General features: G+C 36.2%; 1 protein-coding gene across 7 annotated transcripts in view; it reads right to left on the reverse strand.

The window, feature by feature from the left end:
- The window catches only part of ERCC6L2 (ERCC excision repair 6 like 2), a 158,518-nt gene that overhangs the window by 34,768 nt on the left and 101,246 nt on the right, over nt 1-22,504 (reverse strand). For 4 of the 7 annotated variants that reach the window (XR_012332448.1, XM_033857844.2, XM_019940413.3 and 1 more), the window contains exons 16-17: nt 19,972-21,133; nt 14,470-14,624 (exon numbers count right to left, since the gene is read on the reverse strand). Coding sequence is in view for 6 of the 7 variants with exons in the window: in XM_033857844.2 (XP_033713735.1) it covers nt 14,470-14,624; nt 19,972-21,133 (1,317 nt within the window). In the remaining variant the exon portion in view is untranslated. Of the gene's footprint in view, nt 1-10,668; nt 10,944-13,262; nt 13,582-14,469; nt 14,625-19,971; nt 21,134-22,504 lie in introns of those variants that run through there. The other 3 variants (XM_073805970.1, XM_033857846.2, XM_033857847.2) reach the window with 3 other exon arrangements.

Here is a 22,504-nt window from a genome sequence, read left to right on the forward strand (position 1 = left end):
GTACTTTGCTTGCTGAGTGAGCCACAAAAGGACAACTTTATATTGGCTTCCCTGAGCCTAGCTCCCTTTTAGTGTGCACAACAGTCCATTTCTCATTGTACAAGAAACTCGTCTATCTAAAGGAACAAAGTGATAGCCTCGGGCGTGCAGGTGAATACTGTGGGGCACACACTACAAACAGAAATACAAAAGCCCTATCTCCTTGGGATTTGGGAACATGAAGGCAGTGCCACAGCAGTCAACCTGGGGGAAAAGGCCAGGTGAGATGGTGGCAACTACCTTTAAAAAAAGCCTGCAGACCAGCAACAGGGAGTGTTGGCTAATATTCCCTCAGTCCTTCATGGGAGGGTGGTCAGAGAGTAAATTCCCCTTAATACCTCCTACAGACAAAGGCAAGGCCTTTTGGGATAGCTGTCTGAGCACTGGACTCAGCACCACAAGCCCTGGTTTCTACTAGTCTTTTTAGGATCTCCAGTAAGTAGTAATGAATAGGTCCTTGGCATCTTGAGCCCTGACTGAATTTTAAATCTTTACATATATTATTTATATTACTGTAAAAATGTCTCTAAAGACTACTTGAAGGTCCTATACTAAATAATACCTGTTAGTGAAAAGATCACGGAAGGGTGGTGCTGATGGAAAAACTTTAATTAAAGTCTTTCTTGGCAGGCACCCGCCCCTGCTTGCCTTTCCAGTGGCTGGCACTTCCATGGGGAGCTTAGGCTCTCCGTCCCTCCAGGCCTCCAGCTGGAGTAAGTGTAGGCTTCTATGCAGGCTGATTCAGTGACAAGGCCATCGATGGCTCTTCAGTGTCTAGGGAACAACATTTCAAGCACCCTGCCACAAATAACACTGGGACATTGTAACTGGTTGTGAAGTTGGATGCAGGTTATTGTTAATAGTAAAGTACTGAAATCTGTGAATAATTCTCCTTTTTAGTAAATTAGAGTGGATTTCCTATAACCACATCATTTTCATTCTCTTCTATTCTGATATGCTTTCTTGAGTCGTGTAGAAGAGGAAGTAAAGCTTTCCGACAGAGAAAGGCCAACTGAAAGTATGTTCCACTAGAACTGAATTTAATGATCAAGTGACCCCCTTCTTATGGTCTAAAATGGCAGTTCTGAAACTTTTTGGTCTTAGGACACCTTTACAGTTTAAAATTATTGAGGACGCCAAAGAGATTTTGTTTATGTAGGTTATATCTATTGAAAGTTTAAAATAATTAAATAACTCTTTATCAGCAAAAAAGTTTATATTTTCCAAGGTAAACAAACAAAAAATTAGCCAGAAGAGTGGCTACGTATTACATTTTTGCAAATGTCTTTAATAGCTGGCTTAATAAAAGATAGCTGGATTCTCATATCTTCTTCTGCATTCAGTCTGCTGCAACAATGCTGTTTTAGTTGGAGTATATGAAGAAAATCAGCCTCATACAGATACATAGTTGAAAAAGGGCAGAATATTTTCATAGCCTTTTCAGATAATTGTAGATATTCTTTTTTGATACTTTACCAAAATTCAATTAAGGTTAGTTTCATGTAATATTTGAAACCATACCAGTGAACTTTTTATATTGTTAAAAGTAAAATTCATTGGTATATTTTGTACTTTGGCTGAATTTTTTCCCCATGCGTGATTTTGTAATATCATTCACTGGTCATTTGGAAAATATTAAGTCAGTTATGCAGATCTTCAAAATGTTGACACATTCAATTATACATTGGAAAACCATATTTGTTGTTATTACCACCTATGCATCAGAAAAAATCTTTTTAAATATTGGGAAGGGGTCATGGTCACGGTGGCAGACACAAGTTTTTCAATATTTTAATTTTCACTTGAAAGCTTGAATTTTATCGCTGGCAACAAGTACTGTCTGTTGTCTTCCTTGAAGTGACAGAAAGTATCTACCAAATACACAAATCTAAATAACCATAGTTTGTCAGTCATTCTTTCAAGTATTGATACAAATTGTGTTCCATAAAAAAAAGTGGCTAGTTTAGTCCGCAGTTCAATTATACAAGTGCTTGTGTACACTTCCTATTTCATCAAACAGAATACTAAAAAGATGAGTACCAGGGCTTCCCTGGTAGCGCAGTGGTTGAGAGTCTGCCTGCTGATGCAGGGGACACGGGTTCGTGCCCCGGTCCAGGAAGATCCTACATGCCACAGAGTGGCTGGGCCCGTGAGCCATGGCCGCTGAGCCTACGCGTCCGGAGCCTGTGCTCCGCAACGGGAGAGGCCACAACAGTGAGAGGCCCGCATACCGCAAAACAAAACAAAACAAAAAAAAGATAAGTACCAAAGGGTTGAGATTTAAGAAAATTAGTAATTTTTATTGATTCATCAAAGATATTCTTCTTTTTTTTAAAGAATCAATTTTATTTATTTATTTTTTGGTTGTGTTGTGTCTTTGCTTCTGCACACAGGCTTTCTCTAGTTGTGTCAAGCGGGGGCTACTCTTCGTTGCGGTGCGCGGACTTCTCATTGTGGTGGCTTCTCGTGTTGCAGGGCATGGGCTCCAGGCACGCAGGCTTCAGTAGTTGCAGCACGTGGGCTCAGTACTTGTGGCACGCAGGCTGTAAAGCACAGGCTCAGTAATTGTGGCGCACGGACTTAGTTGCTCTGTGGCATGTGGGATCTTCCTGGACCAGGGATCGAACCCGTGTCCTCAGCATTGGCAGGTGGATTCTTAACCACTGCGCCACCAGGGAAGTCCCCATCAAGGATATTCTTAAGAGAAACTAAAAGTAGTTTTCTTTTCCTGAAAGTATGTGGTGGTAAATACTAGTGGCCCAAATAATTTTTATGAACAAAATGAGAAGTTCTTTCTCTTAAGGTATTCATTATTTCATCTGGCCACAGCAACGGGATAGCCTTAAATACTGAATAAAAGTAGGATATGGCTTTCAAATTCCATTTTGAAGCAGTTAATGCTAAATAGTCATGAAAGTTGTTTACAGATTAATTGAAATTTGATTCCGATAATAACTTGGTTACAAAATGACTGACACCTTTAAATAAAACATCAACCTACCAACAATTTTGCCGTAAATGCTGTGAGAGCTGACTCTGGTTATGTTAAGAGGGATTCTATCTTCATCAGGAAACTTGCAAAAATATCACAACTTCCATCTTAGAACAAGGATCATAGTTCAAACATATTTATCCTGCCTAAAGCTAATCTACTACAAAAGAATTCATGCTTATACTAATAAATTAGAATTTCTCTGTATAGAATCTCTTTGGTATCTACTAGAAATTCAATTAAAATCAGTAAGCTCTAACTGAATATCTATGTAGCAGGTACTTTTTTTAGGTCCTGGGAACAAAAGATAGAGTAAGATTCACTTCCTAATGCAAAAGAGTTTCACAGTCTAACCAGGAATACAGTGCCAGACACTGTGGATGGCCTACTAACAGCCACTGCCTCCCTCTTTGTTGTCTGAACAAAACTGAGGTTCTCTTAGAAATGTGCTCAGGGAAGGTAGATTGCCCTCTCAGTTCTTAGGGGATAAACAAATTAGTCAAGCCAATTATGTTCTGCCAGAAAGATTTTCCTCCCCAATAAAAGGAGAGATACAGGAAAAGAACCACGTCTTCCTGTCTTTGGATATATTTGTATGAGGAAATATGTTCTTGAGATGCAGTAGTCATCTTGTAACATAAGGCAAAAGGCCTCATGGAACTAAAAATTAACTTACTGAGGATAGTAGGGCAGAAAATGAGAGAGCCTGAATTCTTATGATGTCATTGGACTGTAGTAATACACCTGGACATACCTCCCTCCAGATTTGCTGTTATGTAAATTAGTTCAACAGCCTATTGTATAGGCCATTTTCAGATGGTTATTCTATTCCTTGCAGCTGAAAGCATCCTGTAGATACTTACTTATAAAGTGTCACATAATACAATGTGATCAGTGCTATAGCAGACATACATGCACACACATACACACACACACAAATAAGTAAAGATGAATTTGAGGAAAACATTTATACTGCTTTGGAGAAGACAGGGGACAACTGTCACTGATGATACAAGCAGTAGGGGTTCAACAAGCAGACACAGGTGAAATGGAATTTTAAACAAAAGAACCACAAGAGCAAAGACATGGAAGAGTAAAAGTCCATGGTGTGCTTGGAGACTGATTTATAAACTGAAGGCTGACTAGGAAGAGCTTGCTCATCTTTCTATCCCCAGAGTCTAGCGCAGTGCCTGGCACATAGTGTCAATAATTCTGAATGAGTGTCTCAGAATGAGACTGGAAAAGGAGATTAGCACCAAATGAGATAGGCCTCATGTGCTATGGAAAAGAAACACAATAAGATATTTTACAGAACTCTGGAAGAGAGAAAATTATGCCCCAAAGTGACTGTTCAGATTTGTTACTGCTAAGATGAAGAAAGCTTACAAAGTCATGCATGGGTAGGGATATCTTTCTGACACCATTCTCCATGTTCTCCCCTCTCGAGTGGGTGTCTTATACCAGCACTATGGTCAAGAGATGACAGATAATGAGTGAAGATGAAGAATACCAGCATTTATGCTGCTCTAAAATAACTAACATCTTTACGTTATCTGCCAGTATATCCCCTTTAACATTAACTTGTGGAGCTAAGAGTTAAGGAGCCTTTACTCATAGTGAAAATGGTTGTGGGGATCTGCCTTATGTAGTACTTTCTTACAGGAATGACCAGTAACAAATGTTTTCTGAACTTCCACTCTGTGCTGCCTGTTGCTAAGTGGTGATGCTTACGGACATGTATGTCATGTCCTGATCCTTAAGCAGCTTGCCACATACTTGAGAAGAGAGCAAACATTAATACGGTGTCTGCCATGTCTACAGTGATGACTGGCACAGAGAATGGGTGTGAAAGGGGCTGGGAATAGAGTGATCTCCAAAGACTGAGGCTTCATGTAAGAAGTGGAACTTGAATTGGGAGTGGAGGATCAGACAGTAGATGATTTACTTGGAGGTGCAGATTGAGTAAATTTATCGAAGACCATGAATGCCAGGCAAACCTGAGACTACTTCTAATTCAGATAAGGAGGGACTGTCTCCCTTGGCTAATTAAATATATTCAGTAGTAGCTCTGAACAATGTCAAGTCATTGCCAGAGGATTTTCAGGAAAACTATGAAAGTTGTTCATGGAAAAGATAGTTTAAGCCACTTAATTTTCAGAAGATAGTGATTGGGTTCATTATATGCTGACAACAACTGAAAACCTAAATTATTCAAAAAGTATCAATTATGTACAAGACACTACTTTAGGTCTCCAGAATTATCAAATGTGAATCAGAGATATATTGTGCTATTTTTTGAAGTCCAGAGTTTATAGAAAAGAAGAAAAAGATGTATACTTACATAACGATGATAAATACATGGAAGTCATATGTTAGAATAATAGGCCACATAAAGTACTATTGGGAGAAGCAGAAAGGGTGTAGGGAGAAGGACAGCCAAATTGGGGCAGACTTTGTGAAAGAGTGACACATCTGAGGTAGATGCTGAAAGGTAGGGAGGATTGGAGATTTGGGAGGTTAGAAAAACTAAGACTGAAGGTTATTTGTGGTAGAGAAAAAGCATAAGTAAAGAGAAAAAAAGTAAAAAAATTATGTCTTTGCCAAAATACCTTTGGCAGAGTAGATATTGCAAACAGTCTTACTATATTTCTTGAGTACAGATAGTTTTAACTCTAAAAAAAATATTTTTTAAAGAGACAGATGCATTCAGTCCACCTGAATTTTTTGTTTAACTGCTAAAGTGACGGTAATTCTTCACAGGCAAGTTATCTTGGAAAATTAGACTGATTTGTCATATTGGAAAAGCAAAATGGAATTTTTAAAAAAAGTAAAAACCTTCAAAGCAAAATAGAAACCAAAGGAACTGAGGGAAAAGCACAAGAGAAGACAGAAAGATTGAAAGACTATGGGGATTTAAGCTGACTGCCACTGCTGAGCCTGAGGGAAGTCATGTACCCTCTCATTTAAAAAATAAATCAGTAAAATATTATGTTTGCATTAGTCTCCAAGAATCCTTCACATTATGACCTTATAATTTTGATTTATTCGTCCTATAAAATTCAGAATTCATATGTATACAGGCAGGATTCTCAGATGACAAGGCAATAGGTGTTTCCATTAAGTGGCCATGTCCAATTGATACCATGGTTTTCAATAGAGGGATAAAATATAATTTGAAAAGGGCTGTTAAGCGCTTAACATTCTCTAAGTCGCTAGGTGGAGTCAATCAGAGTTCAATGAGGCCTTATATCTTTAAGCTTTTATATTGTTACTTAGAAGGCATTTGAAGAAATAGTTTTTCACGGTACGCGGGCCTCTCACTGTTGTGGCCTCTCCCGTTGCGGAGCACAGGCTCCGGATGCACAGGCTCAGCGGCCATGGCTCACGGGCCTAGCCGCTCTGCGGAATGTGGGATCGTCTTCCCGGACTGGGGCACGAACCTGTGTCCCCTGCATTGGCAGGTGGACTCTCAACCACTGTGCCACCAGTGAAGCCTGAAGAGATAGTATGTTTAAGCTATTTATAATCTTCCAACTATTCTAAATGGAGAAACTGTTCAAAGAAGCCATATCAATCGTCTCTGCAATTGGAACAATGACCAACTAGGAAAAGAGTTAGAATCAAGCTACTTCCTAATAAGCAAAGAATATTTTTGTCAGTCTAGGCCATGGTCAAATTAGTTTTTTATAAGTACTGTCAAATACAGTTTTTTTCTATAGTATTCTTTATGATAAATCAGGCATAGTTCAAGGTGGGCCCTTCATCTATAAAATTTGAGGACTGGACTAGATATCTTTTATGGTATTCTAACATATTCTATTATTGGTACTATTAACGACAAAAAGAATAACAGGTCATTGCAGAGAATAACAAAGAGTTTCACTCATCACCCCTACTAATAAGCAATAATCATAATTACAATAATAAAAATTTATGCCTTTCTTGCAAGGAGTTGAATGTGTTTTGTACACATCAGCTCATTAGTGGCATTATTAAGCCTGGTAACGTCACTGTGAGGAAGGATGCCACAGCTTCTCATTGCCACCAGCTAGGAGGGGAATAGGTATAGGCGCTATAGTTAACACCAGATTCTCATTCCTCTGACGAGGTAACAGGTGTTTTTCACAAATGACACACTATCTCTCTGAATCAATCCTAGTTCTAAGGATAGAAACACAACAGCCTTTTTCATGCCAGCACTGGTCACATAATTTCATACATATATACACACAACTTAAAAAATCCAATCTCTACTAAAATCACTTGAAAGAATAACTTTCTGATACAAAAACACCATAAAATTAACATCTAGCTATAGAAAGAAAAATCATAAGACCATGAAAAATCCCACCCAGTAAGAGTTAATTCCGCTACATGCTGAAACCATAAACCTTACTTACTGGACTACTTCATAAACCAGTCATTTGTGAACAATTACTTTAAACCATCATGCCATTCACTGTCCTGAAAACTAGGCTAATGGAATGCTATATCTCCCCAAAGTCTGCTCATTGTAAACAGTCCATCCCTCCTTGCTGACTCCAAAAGCTGTATAAACATACTGCAACTAAATCCACCATAGCTCATAGAAATCCTTTCTTTAAGTAATCTACAAAATGCCAATCTAATACAAATACAAGAAAGAGAAGTTCTAAGACAACATTTTGTATTTACAGTATTCTGAACAGTGCTTAAACCTGCACTGGTTATATAAAAGGCACTCTCTCCCCCATGCCACCCCCGCCTCCAGGCTGACGGCATGCTTAGTTCTCTCATTTACACCACACTGCAATAACATAAAGAACGGTTTACTATTAATCCAGGTTTTACTACAAAGCAACCCGTTATTTCTCTGTCAAACACTGGCAAGAGTGCCAAGTGTCTGTCATCCAATTCAGGGGATTAAGTCTTCTTTTATAGCCTGATACTTGTACCAATTTATAAAAATACAGATATAGTTTCTTCGAGTTGGTCACAGTCTATATTTTGGCTTGGATTCAGGCAGCAGAGGTTGACTATGACAGCTGGCAGGAAACTGAGGGGAGAATACATCCTCCCCCTTTCAGTCACCACGTCTCAGTTGCCATAGTGATTAATCCTTAATCAAATGCTGTCTTTGTACAATTCTTTTCAGAAAACTTTAAGTAAACTTAAGTTGAAAACATGCAGTTGATTGAAAAAATGAGGTACCATATCACACACAGGTATAGCTAAGTTTTATGACATACTTCCATATAGTAAAAGAATAAATTAACTCTAATGAAGTTCCTTCCAATGCTTAAAAACATTTCTTTTTGGTCTAAGCTTAAACCTAAATCACACAGGTTTTCCCCCTTGTTATCAGACATCTTGTCTTTTAAAATAAGCTGTCTTCAGAAATGGTTCTAAAATATCCAAGTACAATTGAAGGCAAAGCAAGTTCTTATTTTATATAGTTTGTATTGCTAAATTAAAAAGGTATAATTAGAAATTATTTTAGGAGAGATAGGTTTTAATTCAAGACATTTATCAAATATGTTCAAATAAGTAGAAATTATTTTATAAAAGTATAAACTGTAAGAAACCAAAGGAAATATGGAAAAGATAGTATATTTTAGAACTTTTCTTAATATATGGGTGAATTCCATTTGATTCATAGCTTTTGTCATTCTGGTTACCAATAATTACATCAAAGGACTGAGAAACTCTGAAAGACCATAGTACGTTATCTATAATTGTAGTGTACATTACTTCTCTTTTGTAAGTTTTCCATTTAGTATATTCCTTTGCAATTTAGTTAAAGGCTCTTACTTAGACTCAATTACAGTATTCCTTGGAAAGTGAAATACTTGCATATTGTGGCCACTGTTAATCTTGTGTTGCCTTCATACAAATAAGTAGGACTTGTTTTGTTTTCTTAGGAATTGAGGCAACACATCTGCATCTGGCTGCAGACACACAGACACACACAGAGACCACACACAGGCATACACACACACAAACACACAAAATCTTTTCAAACACAAAGGTCTCTAATAAAACTTTGGTGACAGACATGAAGCACTCAAAAGAATTCTCAGTAATCAGAAAGATTCTGGATGTGAGCCCCAGATGAAAGATACTGTACTGTAGCTGGGAGGTCTAGGGATTTCTGGAGATTTCAGAAGAAGAGGGTTGTCAATATTTCTAACACTATGGCTGAGTCTTTCTGCCTTCATCTTGCTTCATTTACCTTCACCTTAGTTTATTCTCTTTTCTTCCCATAACGGTTTAAAAGTTTTCCCAAAACTGCAAATCCACTATTGCCAGTCACCACCACAGGGAGAGCTGCAAAATCTCTCAGTGAGTGATATATATATCTCTAACCAAAGATGATGGTGTGGTTCAATGATTTACTCATTAAAGGTGTTGAAATAAATACTATCGACCAGATATGATGAAATCAGTGATTGTGATCATTTTTTTTCCTTAGAAATTCTGTGAATGGCTTTGACATGTCATCAATATCTCATTTATGTAAAATAATATTTTAAAAGTCTTCAGAAATGCTTAATTTAACCATCTTTACAAATAGCTTTAGTAAAGAGAAACACAACACTACCATCATTCCATCTCACTGATATTATTAAAGTAGTTTCTAGTTTCCAGAAGAATTATAATGAGGAGAACCCAGAGTAATATGTATAGAGATGCAAAAGGACTAGTTTGATGGCAGAGTGCTCTCTCACTCATTTGAATGTCTGTCAGCAGCTATGGAGATATCATGAATTAGAAATAGTCACAAACTAATGAATCTAAACAGAAAATAAATCTATCAGCTTTAAGGAGAAAAGTTACTAATAACTTCTACTCTAATACAGAATATCCTAAAATAAAATTAATATAAAGTACTGAGTGACTTTGTTTTCATAAACAAAAACAACAGTCACATATAAAAATTTGAAAAATAATCTACCATAAACATTCTTGTTTTGTTTTTAAGGAAATTCAAAGCCCCAGAAGGACTAGTACCACCCATCCTTTTACTTATAGTTAAATATAGCTGCATACAACTGTTTATAGATTATTTGTTCTTGTTGATCCTCACCCTCCAGGGGAGTTAGAGACCTGACATCAGTCTTATCCATTGGTTGTAATAACAATACTTATTATTCATTGACTGCTTACTTTGTGTCAGGTACTGTTCAGAGCATTTTACAGGTATTATTACCTCATTTGGTCTTCACAACAACCATTTGAGGTAAGAAGTATAATTACTTGTATTTTAAGCACAAGGAAATTGAGGCACAGAGAAGGTAAGTAACTTGTTCATGGTCACACAGGAAGTATCAGGTAGAGCTACAATTCAAACTGACAGCCTGAATAGACTTCATGCCATGGGCTAGTTATAACAATCAAAAATTTCTTCTGCCTCTAGAATATTAGAGTTCAACAAACTGAAGATGAGTCTTATTATATGAGTTCTTTTATTTATTTATTTCTAGTTAAACTAAAAGGAGGAAAGCATGACGTATGTCTCAGGGGTTGCAGTTTTATGTCAAAATTATAGTAGGTTTAGTTTTTGATGTTGGTGAAAAACTAAGAACAAAAATATGTATGATAACTATTTTGAAAACTGATTTTTTTTTTAATTTATTTACTTTATTTTTGGCTGCGTTGGGTCTTCGCTGCTGCGTGCAGGCTTTCTCTGGTTGCAGTGAACTGGGTTGGGCGGGCTACTCTCCGTTGCAGTGAGCGGGCTTTCTCTGGTTGCCGTGCATGGGTTTCTCATTGCGGTGGCTTCTCTTGTTGAGGAGCATGGGCTCTGGGCATGTGGGCTTCAGTAGTTGTGGCATGCGGGTTCTAGAGCACAGGCTCAGTAGTTGTGTCACACGGGCTTAGTTGCTCCCTGGCATGTGGGATCTTCCTGGACCAGGGCTCGAACACATATCCCCTGCATTGGAAGGTGGATTCTTAACCACTGTGCCACCAGGGAAGCCCTGAAAACTCTGATTTTCATATACCAAGACTTTTCTTTTTATTTATTTAACTTTTTATTGGAGTATAGTTGACTCATAATGCTGTTAGTTTTAGGTGTACAGCAAAGTGAATCAGTTATACATATACATATATTCACTCTTTTTTAGATTCTTATCCCATATAGGTCGTTACAGAGTACTGAGTAGAGTCCCCTGTGCTATACAGTAGGTCCTTATTAGCTATCTATTTTATATATAGTAGTGTGTATCCAAGACCTTTCTTTTTTGATGGTAAGTTTATAATACCATCCCCAAGTGATTGTTGTTTATAGGTAATACATTCCAGCTTTCAAGATGCTAAAGTACAACTATATTATTAACCTGATGTATTAAATGATATAGGTCAAATCTGAGGGATTGAATCTTATTCTGTCAGAATTTTACTGTATCAAGTATTGATTTAAAGAAGTTAGCCACTGAATTAAGTATGTTTATATGGACTGTTCTATAATGCCTGCTAGCATTGGTGGCATGGGACTGGACTTCCTGCTTAATGGCTTTAAAACTTCCCTGAGTATTTTATACCCACTGTGACTTAGTCATTAAACACCAGATTTCTTCATATTCCCTGAAAAAGGTCTACTAAATTGGTCTATGTGTGACTGGGGAGATATATGGCCTCAAAGGACATATCAGAAACTCCAGGGGCTGGGTATTCCAATTTGTTTCCTGGTAAGAAATGCCCCTCACTCTGAAAATCACTGTGAAAAGACAAGGTTTCTGATGAGACTGTGCTGTTCAGCTCAAGAATGCTGGGGCTGAAAAAGGTTGAAAACTACTGGTATTGCTAATGTAAAGATAAAGTAAATCCCTTCGCACACCCACCCCTCCCCAACTAAAGGCAAAGTATACTTCCAGCATTTTCATCTTTACAATTTTCCTTACGAAGGTTCCAAAGGTACTTTTTATTGCTTCTATATCTAGGGGTTGCTTCTTGGGTCCGTTTTGGGAGGTATTACATGGGTGTAAATTTCTTCTCTGAGAAATATTTAAATAAGCTAGTGACCAATATCCAGTTAAATTATTGCATTAACATCTACGACAGAGTTTGCCAAATTTTCTGACCTTTCACATTAAAATTTGTTTGGAAAAGAGCATGGTTTAAAAAAAAGGCATGGTTTAAAAGAAAGAAAAACCTAATAAAAAATTAGCTGTCTGTTTAAAAGATTCTGATATGCTCTTAATTTTAATACAGTAAATTTCTGGCAAACCTGGCACATTTCTGCCTACTTTGTTCAAATAGCTCCCACAAGGTAGTCAAACTATAGAAATGCTATCTACAGCATTGGCTGAGATATGGTATACTCCCAGATCAAATAAGAATATAAAAAAGTGGCATACTTGGGTCATGAAAGTGCTTTCATGAGTTGCATTTTGGAATTGGGCCTTTGGATTACACTGAAAAATGCTAAAAGCACAGCCTTTCAAAGTTCAATATTACATTTACTCTAAGGATATTATAAGACAACTGACAGTTAACTAGATCATTCAGTGGTCCCCATTTAAAATGCCAGGTGACAAATTTCTTTCAAATTAAACCCTAGGAAAAGCTTTGCTCCTCCTTAGAAGAGCTGTTTTTTTGTTTTTCTTTTTTCTTAAGGACAATCATTTAGCTCAGTGTTTCTCAGCAGGGTGTTATGGCATTTTGGGCAGAACAATTCTCAGCATGTGGGATGCTCCCCCCACCCCCCAGGACAGCCATTTAGTATCCCTGGCCTCCAGACATTAATGCCAGTCAGGCACTTGGTCATTGTGACCACCCAAACTGCCCAACATTTCTAAATGTAATAGTTGAGAAAACACTAAATACATTGTTCACTTCCTTTGTTTTGCCTACCAGGAAACTCAATCAAATTTGTCATTAAAAAAATATATCTGGGAAAGTATAGTATATCCTATATACCTGCATTCTAACTTTCTCCCAGTCTTGAACTTCCGTCTTAATTTATATTTTCCTTGGTCATGAACTTAATTTTGTATTCTGATTTTATTAAGACAATCCAAAATCTTTGTCAAGCCAGATGAGGTACAAATAAATGAAGATAGCTTTGATCTTGGGTGTCCTAGGCCTGCAGCGGCTTGAAGCGGGGTTTCGGTTCCCGGCCAGTGACTGAGGTTGGGTCGTGCCGGTGAGAGCACCGAATCCTAGCCACTAGACCAGTGGTCAGTGACAAGGCCCTGGCTGTACGGCTTTGCAGAAAAAGAATTCCCACAAAGACAGAAAGTAGTGAAACAAGTATTTATTAGGCGAGAAAAAGAGTATGTGTGGATAGACACATGGGTGGGCTCAGAGAAAGAGTAGTGCCCTCATGGCAGTTTGAATCACTTTTATGGGGCATTTCTTCGGGTTTCCTTTGGCCAGTCATTTTGATTTGCCTGGTTCAAAGTCCATATTTGGTATAGCTCAGGATTTTTCCATGTGTGAGCATGCATCTCTTGGCCAAGATGAATTCTACGGAAGAGGCCTTTGGGTAGGTTTGGACACTTGGCATCACTCCCCTTTTGACCTCCAAGGAGGCTTTCTGCTCATGTGTAGTCTGGGAGGTCTCCTGACTTCAAGAATGAGGAATAAGTGGTCTCTTACCTTCCCTCTGGGCAGGGTCCAGCCTCCTCTCTCAATTGTCCTGTTATTCCCATCTCAGAGTACCAGTCCACAAGGAACAAACACAAACTGTTTGCCCTGGGGGCCCATCTATCTCCTGTCTCAGCTTGACAGTTCAGATAGCATTTCCCAACCCCCCTTCATTCCCCAAAGTAGCACTAACTTGAAACAAAGTGTCATTGTTATATACAATACCAATTTTTCACTTCTACACATAAAGTGGTAGAAAAACTACTCCTCAGACACCTAGCTCTAAGGAATTAAGAAAGAATAATAAGCCAAAGAGAAGAAAATATTTTTTAAAACTTTTGACAAAAGTGTGTAAATAAAATATCACTTTTATATAAGCCTTATTTCTATGTAACAGCAAATTTAAGTGAGAAGAGCCCATAGGAAGTATTTATTACTTTTAACATTATAAAAATCCTTTTGTTAAAAATATAAACTCTGTATGAAGTTAGTTTTTGTGTGTGTCTTCATTTTAGATGAAAAATTATGGAGGTAAATCTAATGATACACTTTCCTTTTTCCATATGAAAAGTATTTTTGGTTCTGATTTAAGTGATTCCCTCAGATTTCTCATTTTTGGCAGACTTTCACTGAGGGAAACTATTAAGCAACTCAACATTATTAGGCATTTAGATATAGATTTGTCTTTTAATATAAAACATCTTTAGTGGATATAGTGCCCCAAATGGTATTCTGTTTTTTACACTTATTTGTAAGTCATTTATAGTCTTGTTGGTACTTTTGAGGGAGTACTTACAGAAGATCCTATTGAGGAGCTTCAGTGAAAATGAGGTAAAAACTAGAGATACATTATCCTATGTTCTACTTACCTTAGAAGTACAAACAGCTATGTTAGCAGGAAGCTGGGAAAACTGCTTCAATTCAAATACATCACGTGCTGCCCATCGGCTCATGTGATTTTCAGCTTTGCTTGATCCAATCACATTCTGGTTTGAGTGAATGTAAGCCACTTCCTGAACACCACCTAAGAGGTAATTGATGTTTATTAAGTGATGTCTCATGATGAAGCAATATGGTTCAAGGTATACTTTAAAAATTATCAGCAACACATTAAAAACAGGTTATGCTTATTTTATTTTTAATCCTCAAGAAAAACATTGTTTGTATGTCAATATCACAATACTCTTTTTTAAAACAGTTGAAAAGAGAAAGAGTTCAAATATATTGGTCTAGGTTAACTTAGAAATGACTTTTCCCTCTCATCAATATAAGAACTTCTGAATCAGGTAACAATTTTTAGATTTAAGCCTGAAATGAGAGTTTTGGCTAAGAGGAAAGCCATAGTGGAAGGTTGTCTCTATGAATTTGTTGTCTCTGTTGATGTAAAAAAAAAGTTTACTAATTTAAAAGCAGTGCTAACCTCACCTGTTCCTTTAAACATGTATTTGATTACAGTGACGAAGTACGAGCATGGGGTTTATGACCAGGGAGTTTCGTTTGGTTGGCTTTGTTCAGTTTTACTGTTTGTATACTGTCTTTTTTGTACATATGCCCAGATTTGGAGGTTTTTAGGAAATGAAAAAAATTAACTTACACCTTTTATCTGAAAGAAGTTTAAAAAACGGCTACATTTTTTTTATTGCTTTGTTTCTGGGCACCTATAATTTACTTTTAAATTGCGGTCATAAAAAAGAAGGCTCAAATTGAGGTCTATAAAAGCTCCCTCAAACAGCTCTGGCAATGAACCTCAATTATGACCTTCAACACTTGTGCTGTTTTAGTCCCGAACCTTTCTCAACCAGAATTGCCAATCATGAGAAAACAAGATGTTTGTTAAATAAGCTGAGTAAAAGAGTAATCAAGATAATATTCACCTTAAATTTCAAAATATCAGTAGTAAGTATACCAACAGTTTAAAACCTTCAAAAGGATTCTGGTGGAAACTTTACTCAGATTTTTCTTAATTTTGGTGACACATTTTATGCATTATTCAAAATACAACGAGTTCCACACAAACTATTGACACCTTTTACACAGTAAAAAACAAAAACAAAAAACAAAACTTAGCTGCTCTTTTAAAAAAGTTTATGCAATAACTCCTCAAACCTAAAATCTAATTGTAGCACAGAAACCAAAGGATAGTCCAGTACTGGTATCCCTTAGTTCTTGAAAGTTTGCTTTACACCACTTAGCTTTTCCAAAAGACCTACGTTAGTACCTGTTTTCACTCTAACAGAAAGAAATCCAAAGAGAGTTTTCACTTTTGTGAAAAAGGGAGAAGAGTGAAGTGCTGCAGTGTTTGCTTTGCAGCAAGCCCTTACAGAGGCAGCACACAGCCCAGCAGCAAGCGTGGCACCACCAAGCTCCTTCCCCAGGAACGACACTCAGCATCTCAGCATCAAGCCATCATAGCTTTGGACTGTGTCTGTGAGCATCTGTGCTTTATCTGGATTTATTTTGTGCGACCATTAACAAGATGTGTCCTAAGGTAATTGCTTCTTTGCTTTACACCATTTCAGCTTACAAAGTTACACAGGAAGGCTCTACTTTCGGAGAGCAGGGTAAACCTGTACTTAATTACAAGGGTATCAAAATATATATCATAATGAACTTTTAAATGACACTACTAATAACCACAAAAGAAAGCTTATCAAAATATAAGCTTGCTTACATATCAGATTCTTTCATGTAGTTTTTTTGGGAATGAGTGAGACACTTTTGAAAGCAATGCTAACTCTTAAAACTACTAATCAGATTCTCAGCAGATGGTGGTAAGGGGAAGCAGTTTTTCAATCTCTCTGAATCCCCACATGAGAACATGAGAACAACAACTAGACTGCAAAACCAAAAGCAAAGGACAACACTTACAACAAAATTAGATGACAAGATACTCCCATTAGCCCTAAAATACAAGAGGGTGGGTATAACCCACTAATAGCTACACACTCTGCATGGCATCAGGGTCTGTGTGAAGGAAGAAGGAAGTGACAGGGTGGCATCTGGATCAGAGAACAGGAGACCCTAGCACAGTGGGTTATTTGGAGATCAGTAGCTGGATCTGGGAAGGTTCTGCATTCTCTAAAGCTGAGTACAGCGTACAGGAGGCTTGTGGTAAGAAGGCCTGAGGGGCTGGGGCAAGCTAGCCCTAAGGAACTCCCCAAACTAACCCACCAGGGCTCCCAGGCCAGGGCCATACAATGAGGAAAAACTGCTGGGATGGAATCAAAATGAGCAGAATAGGAAGAACAGGGATGAGGGAAAGAGATGGTCTAGAGCAAAGCAGTGGAAACAGAAACAGGAAATCCTATCATAGTTTTGAACACTATAGAAAAATAACAAATATGAATCTCTGTGAAATTAGAAAAGATTTTTTAAACTCTGCCTCATTTAAAAAAAGTCAGGGAAAAGAATTTCTATAAAAATGAGCAAGAGGGTCAAATCTCATAAAAATTATAAGAGTAAAGAAAATAAGCAGCAGAATAATATCCCTACAATGAAAATATGCCAGAAAGATATGCTTACAAAACAACAAAATTGTAATTGATTTCAAAATTAGGTAAAACACCTTAAGAAAATGATAAAATATAGGAACCAACAATATAAATCAGAATTAGAATAACTCAGAAATGAGTGGCAGAACTCAGAAAGACATAGAAATTAAAAAAAAATTCAGAAATGGAGACTAAATTAGAAGGAACATAAGAGAGAATAAACACAATAGATATTGATTTAAGAGAAATAGAAGAACATTTTTAAAAAGCAAAAAGGAATGAAAAATAAATAAAATAGGATTTGGGAGAATGTGACAAATACTGAAGACAGGCAAGGAAGACTGAACACTTGAATAACATAAATTCCTGAAGAGGAAAGTCAAAGTAAAAGAATAGAACAAGTAACTAAAAATACTAGTACAAATAAGCTTTCCTTAAATAAAAACTGAGTTGAAACTACACTATGAGAATATTGATACAGACTACTATGGACTGAATATTTGTGTCCCCTCAAAACTCGTATGTTGAAGCCCTAATCCCCAATGTGATGGTGTTTGGAGGTTAGGCCTTTGGGAGATAATTAGGTCTTAAGGGTGGAGCCCTAATGAATGAGATTAGTGCCTTTATAATAAAAGACATGAGATAGATGATTTCTCTCTCGACCATGTAAAGACAGCAAGAAGGCAGTGATCTGTAAACCAGGAGGAGGGCCCTAATCAAGAACCCTTCCTGATCTTGGACTTCCAGCCTCCCAAACTGTGAGAAATAAATGTTGTTTAAGCCACCCAGTCTATGGTAACTTGTTACAGCAGCCTGAGCTAAGACAAACACCAAAATATAATCTAGTAAAATTACTAGAAAATAAGGAAAAGAAAAAACACACTTTGGGCATCTAAGAAAAAAAAAAGAACACATAGCACCATACTTCATGCCAGAAGAAAATGAAGCTACATATTTAAAATACTTAAGAAAAGAAAGTGTAAGCCAAGAATTTTATATCCAGAAAAAATGACTTTTAAGTATAAAGGGCACAAACTGCTATCAACAAGTATCTCAGGGAATATTACTCTCATGAGTACTTCCTGAGATCTAACAGAAATAAGGAATCTACTAGAAAATAAGCTTCAGACAACCAAAATGACTAGAGAGACATTGACATAAGAGACATTGACTAATGAGAAGCATTAAATTTATAGTTATCTGCAAACCAAGAATAAATGAAGCCTAAGAGGAGAGAGTATAATGCAATATTCATGTGTATTGACAATGAAGACATAATATATCCATTTTAAAAATGGGCAGAAATGGGAGAGTATATACAAAAAAACCCCACGCCCAAACCTTAATGTTTCTAGGAATTATATTATAACAATATTTTTCTTATTTGACTTTTGTGTAACATGGATAAAACATGAGTAATTATGGAACATTATAATTAAATCGTTCCCTATATGCCAAAGAACCAGTATTATCAGCATAGAAGAAGTGGTATGTAAATATGATAGAGAAGAGGTTAAAGCTCTATACCCCCAAAGTAAGTACAAATATGGAAATATCAATATGAATTCATGAAATATTTTATCATCATATATAAAAATACATACATGTACATAAACACATATATAAACTCATATATACCTATATATACACACACACATACGAATAAACATACGTAACACAATTTATCCACTGAAAAGGCCCAAGCAAGTAGTAGCAATGATCATTCCTAGCACCAGACTGTGGTCTTGAAACACACTTTCTCACTAAAAGAAACCAAGACTTCTTAGAGAAATGACTGATTTTAGGTCTGAGGCAAAAAATGCATGATGGAACATCCTGTAATACCTGATAGGTATCAAAGATGATTAGCATCATGTTAAAGGTCTCAGGAATCAAAATGCTCATGTTTAAAGGCTCCCACTGTCCAAAGATGGGAAAATTGAGCCTCAATAATGATATTAATTGAAATGGATTTGGACTCATTAAATGTGTTTGAATCAATTAATTCATAATGATTTTAAGAAAAGAAATCAATAGGAAATCAATTTATTATACTAAAAGCTGTTAAAGAAATTATTTTTCCTGCCTTCTCTATATGAACTGTACCACTGGGTAAGTAAATAGTAGATGAGAGGAAGTATCTCCTTACAGAAGCATCCTAACTAACAAATGAAAAAGAAATGAGAGAAGTAGAAAATGTCATTTTGCTACTCTGAATGAATAAATAATTCTAGGCATTAAGCATCAATGGTTGCTAAGATCACAAAGAGAGAAACCAGCATACATTCTGTCAAACACTAACTTTTGTTTTGTCAAAGGGATTGAACCTGAATTTGATATAGTGTCAGATGCCAACTGCTCATTTTCAGGAAATATAGAGGGTGGAGAAATATGTGCAACTGTACCAATCCGCAGTATGCAAGTTGCAGAAAACAATTGGCCTGGTTTCTTCAACAGAGAAATCATATAAATTGTAAAGAAACAAAAGGGATGGAGGAGGAATCCTATACATTAAGCTATATAAAAATTTTTTAATGAGTGAGGCTAAACTATAATGTCTAGGGATACACATTTGTATCAAATGTATATACATTTAATAAAGCCGTGAAAATGCAAAAAAGTTAGAATAAGTAGTGTATGGGCAAGGTTGTGATTCAGATGGGCCACATGGAAGGGATCCTGGTCTAGATGACAAAGTTCTCTATCTTGACCTAGGTGGTCTTCCCGTTTATCCTGCCACCACCCACTTCCTCACTGTGCCTCAATGTAGCATCTTGATTGCAGAGCTAATTCAAGTTAATTCAAGAATCTCTTGAGGAACTATTTGATTGCACGAAACAAATATGCAAAGAAAAGTTTTCAGAATATATCTGCAGTTACCTAAAAATTTATCCATTGATTCACACATCTGATCTTGATTGACAATGCTATTATTTGGAAATTTCATTCGTTTCCTTGGTATAAAAGTGCTATTTTTCTCATGGCTAGGTAATTTTGAAGAGAAACTGATTCTATCTTTTATAGTTTTTGGTCTATGGCTCTGTTTAGAGACACTGATGTGGCTAACAGATAAATCATCATCTGAGGATGTAAAATCATCAATAGCCTGAGAGGTACAGTCTTCATCTGTTGCACACAGTTGGTTTGTTTTTTTCATTGTTTTTGGAAAAGTGTAAAGTTCCCTTTTATTTTCCTCTTTTCTCTTAAACCTCAGAGAACTAGTAGCTCTTTTCTTTCTTACTCTTGACTTGGAGGAAATTTCAATGTCATCAGATTCGTCACTAATATCACTACTGCCTTTTCTTTTTGTATTAGATTTTAGGGTCTTGTTCTCAGGATTTAATTGTTTTGAAATTAGTCCATTTCCTCTGACATTGGTCTTTCTATTATCACCATTATTTCTTATCTTTACAAGGTTTTCTGTTTCAGAATCTTCAGATCCATCCACAGGTGGCTTAAACTTTACCCTCTTCTTGAGGAATCTTTGAGTTGTGTATTGTGTGGGAAAGATGATATCACTATCTTCTGATTCTGTGACATTCTGTGAACTGCAATGGTGGCCAACTGTATTTTTAAAATTTTTCTCATCATCAGACTCAGAAGAAATATTCTGTTCTAAAATCTCAGTTTTATCAAAAATATATTTTCCATTTGGATTTAGGATGTTAGTGAATTTCTGATGCTTTGAAGTACCAAGAGAGTCTTGACTTTTCCGACAACCAACATCTTTGGCTTCTGTTGAAAGGCATGTGGGCTGTTCATCAGAACTTTCATCGTCAGAGGTAGTATTTCCATCACTATCCTCAACTGCTTCACATTTTGTCTCAAACAATTTAGAGAAACCACACTGGAGTAAGGTAAGCTGTCCAGGAGAACCTGAAGCTTTACTTGAGTCAGATGCTTTGTTTTTAGCAGTCTTTATTATTGAGTTTCCTACTGATTCATCTTCACTAAAATCACTGCAGAGATCACATGCTTCTTTTGCTAGTGGTTCTGCAGGCTGTTCTGGACCTTTGTGTTCTTGACAGTCAGGCTCCCTATCCTATATAAGAAGCAATGGTGGAAACATTAGAAAACGTCAAAATAAGGATATCAAATCTATCACACTGGAGGGGAATTGAATTTGGGCAGATAATTTATGTACAAGTATATTACCTGGTATTTTCTAAAAGCAAAACATTTATTGATAGTAAACAAACATAAAGGATTTAATATTACAGTCTGGTATACTCTTTTAAAGTTGAATAACTTTCCAAATAAATAAAAGTTAAAACTAGAATATCAAATGATCAAATTATTTATAAGGAAAACACAGAGCAGAGCTGTTAGCTTCTAAGATGCAGAGACTGATTCTGGCCTCAAAGTGAAAAGCACACAACTTATTGCTTACGACAGTCCAGCAGATACTTTCAATCATGCGTTAAAAACACAACAAATTTGTAGGAGCTAAAGAATTCCCAACTGGAAAATGTTTCTAATTGATTAAAAATAGATTGGATAGGATCTTGACCACCATAAATAAAGAAAATATTGAAGCTATTTTGAAGTAAAATTTGCTAGAAATTTAAATCCAATATTTACTTTTTTCACATTAATTAGAGCTAAATATATTCTCAGTTTCTGAAAACTGAGGCTTCATTAGTAAAAGATTGTGGGAAAGTATTATCTGGTAATACTTCTGCCAACATTTGATACTCATGTATTTCTATAAATTTAGAAATATATTCACCCCATACTTGGTTATATAAATTTATAGTTTATATAAATTTATAGTTATCATTGCATATAGTTATCATATAGTTATATGATGTGTTATAAATTTATAGTTATCATTGCATATAGTTATCATACAGTTATATGATGTACTGTTATATCATATATATATGTTATATCATAATATAGTTGTCATATAGCCCATATCTTTGGGCTAGTACAAAATTAGAGTTAAATCCCTTAAAAAAAAAACAAACAAGAAAAAAATAGCAACAACAAAAAAAAATCTTCTACATATATTCTTTACTTTTAAAAAGACTTTATGATGACAATATAGATTTTGTAGTATGTGAGATGACAAACTACCACAAGACAAAGGACTCAAATAAAATATCTGCTTGAGTCAGAGAATGAGTTTGGTGTTTGAATTTAATAATTTTAAATATACATTGATTGCTATTTTCCCATCTAATTTGTTATTTAGTAAAAAAAAAATTATTTAGGTTGGATTGGTTACCTATACAGTGCATTTAATTTTGGATTTACACTTTGGCATAGTTAAAATTCCAGTTTGGATGTAAACACCTGGTGACTGCTCCTGAATTTTTTTTTATGATATGATATGAAATATTAGCCTAAATTATTAATTTTACTGACAGTCCTCTGACTTTGTGTCCTTGACATTTCTTAAAAAAATTTT

This window comes from Tursiops truncatus, chromosome 6, assembly GCF_011762595.2.
Source record: "Tursiops truncatus isolate mTurTru1 chromosome 6, mTurTru1.mat.Y, whole genome shotgun sequence".
Taxonomy (NCBI): domain Eukaryota; kingdom Metazoa; phylum Chordata; class Mammalia; order Artiodactyla; family Delphinidae; genus Tursiops; species Tursiops truncatus.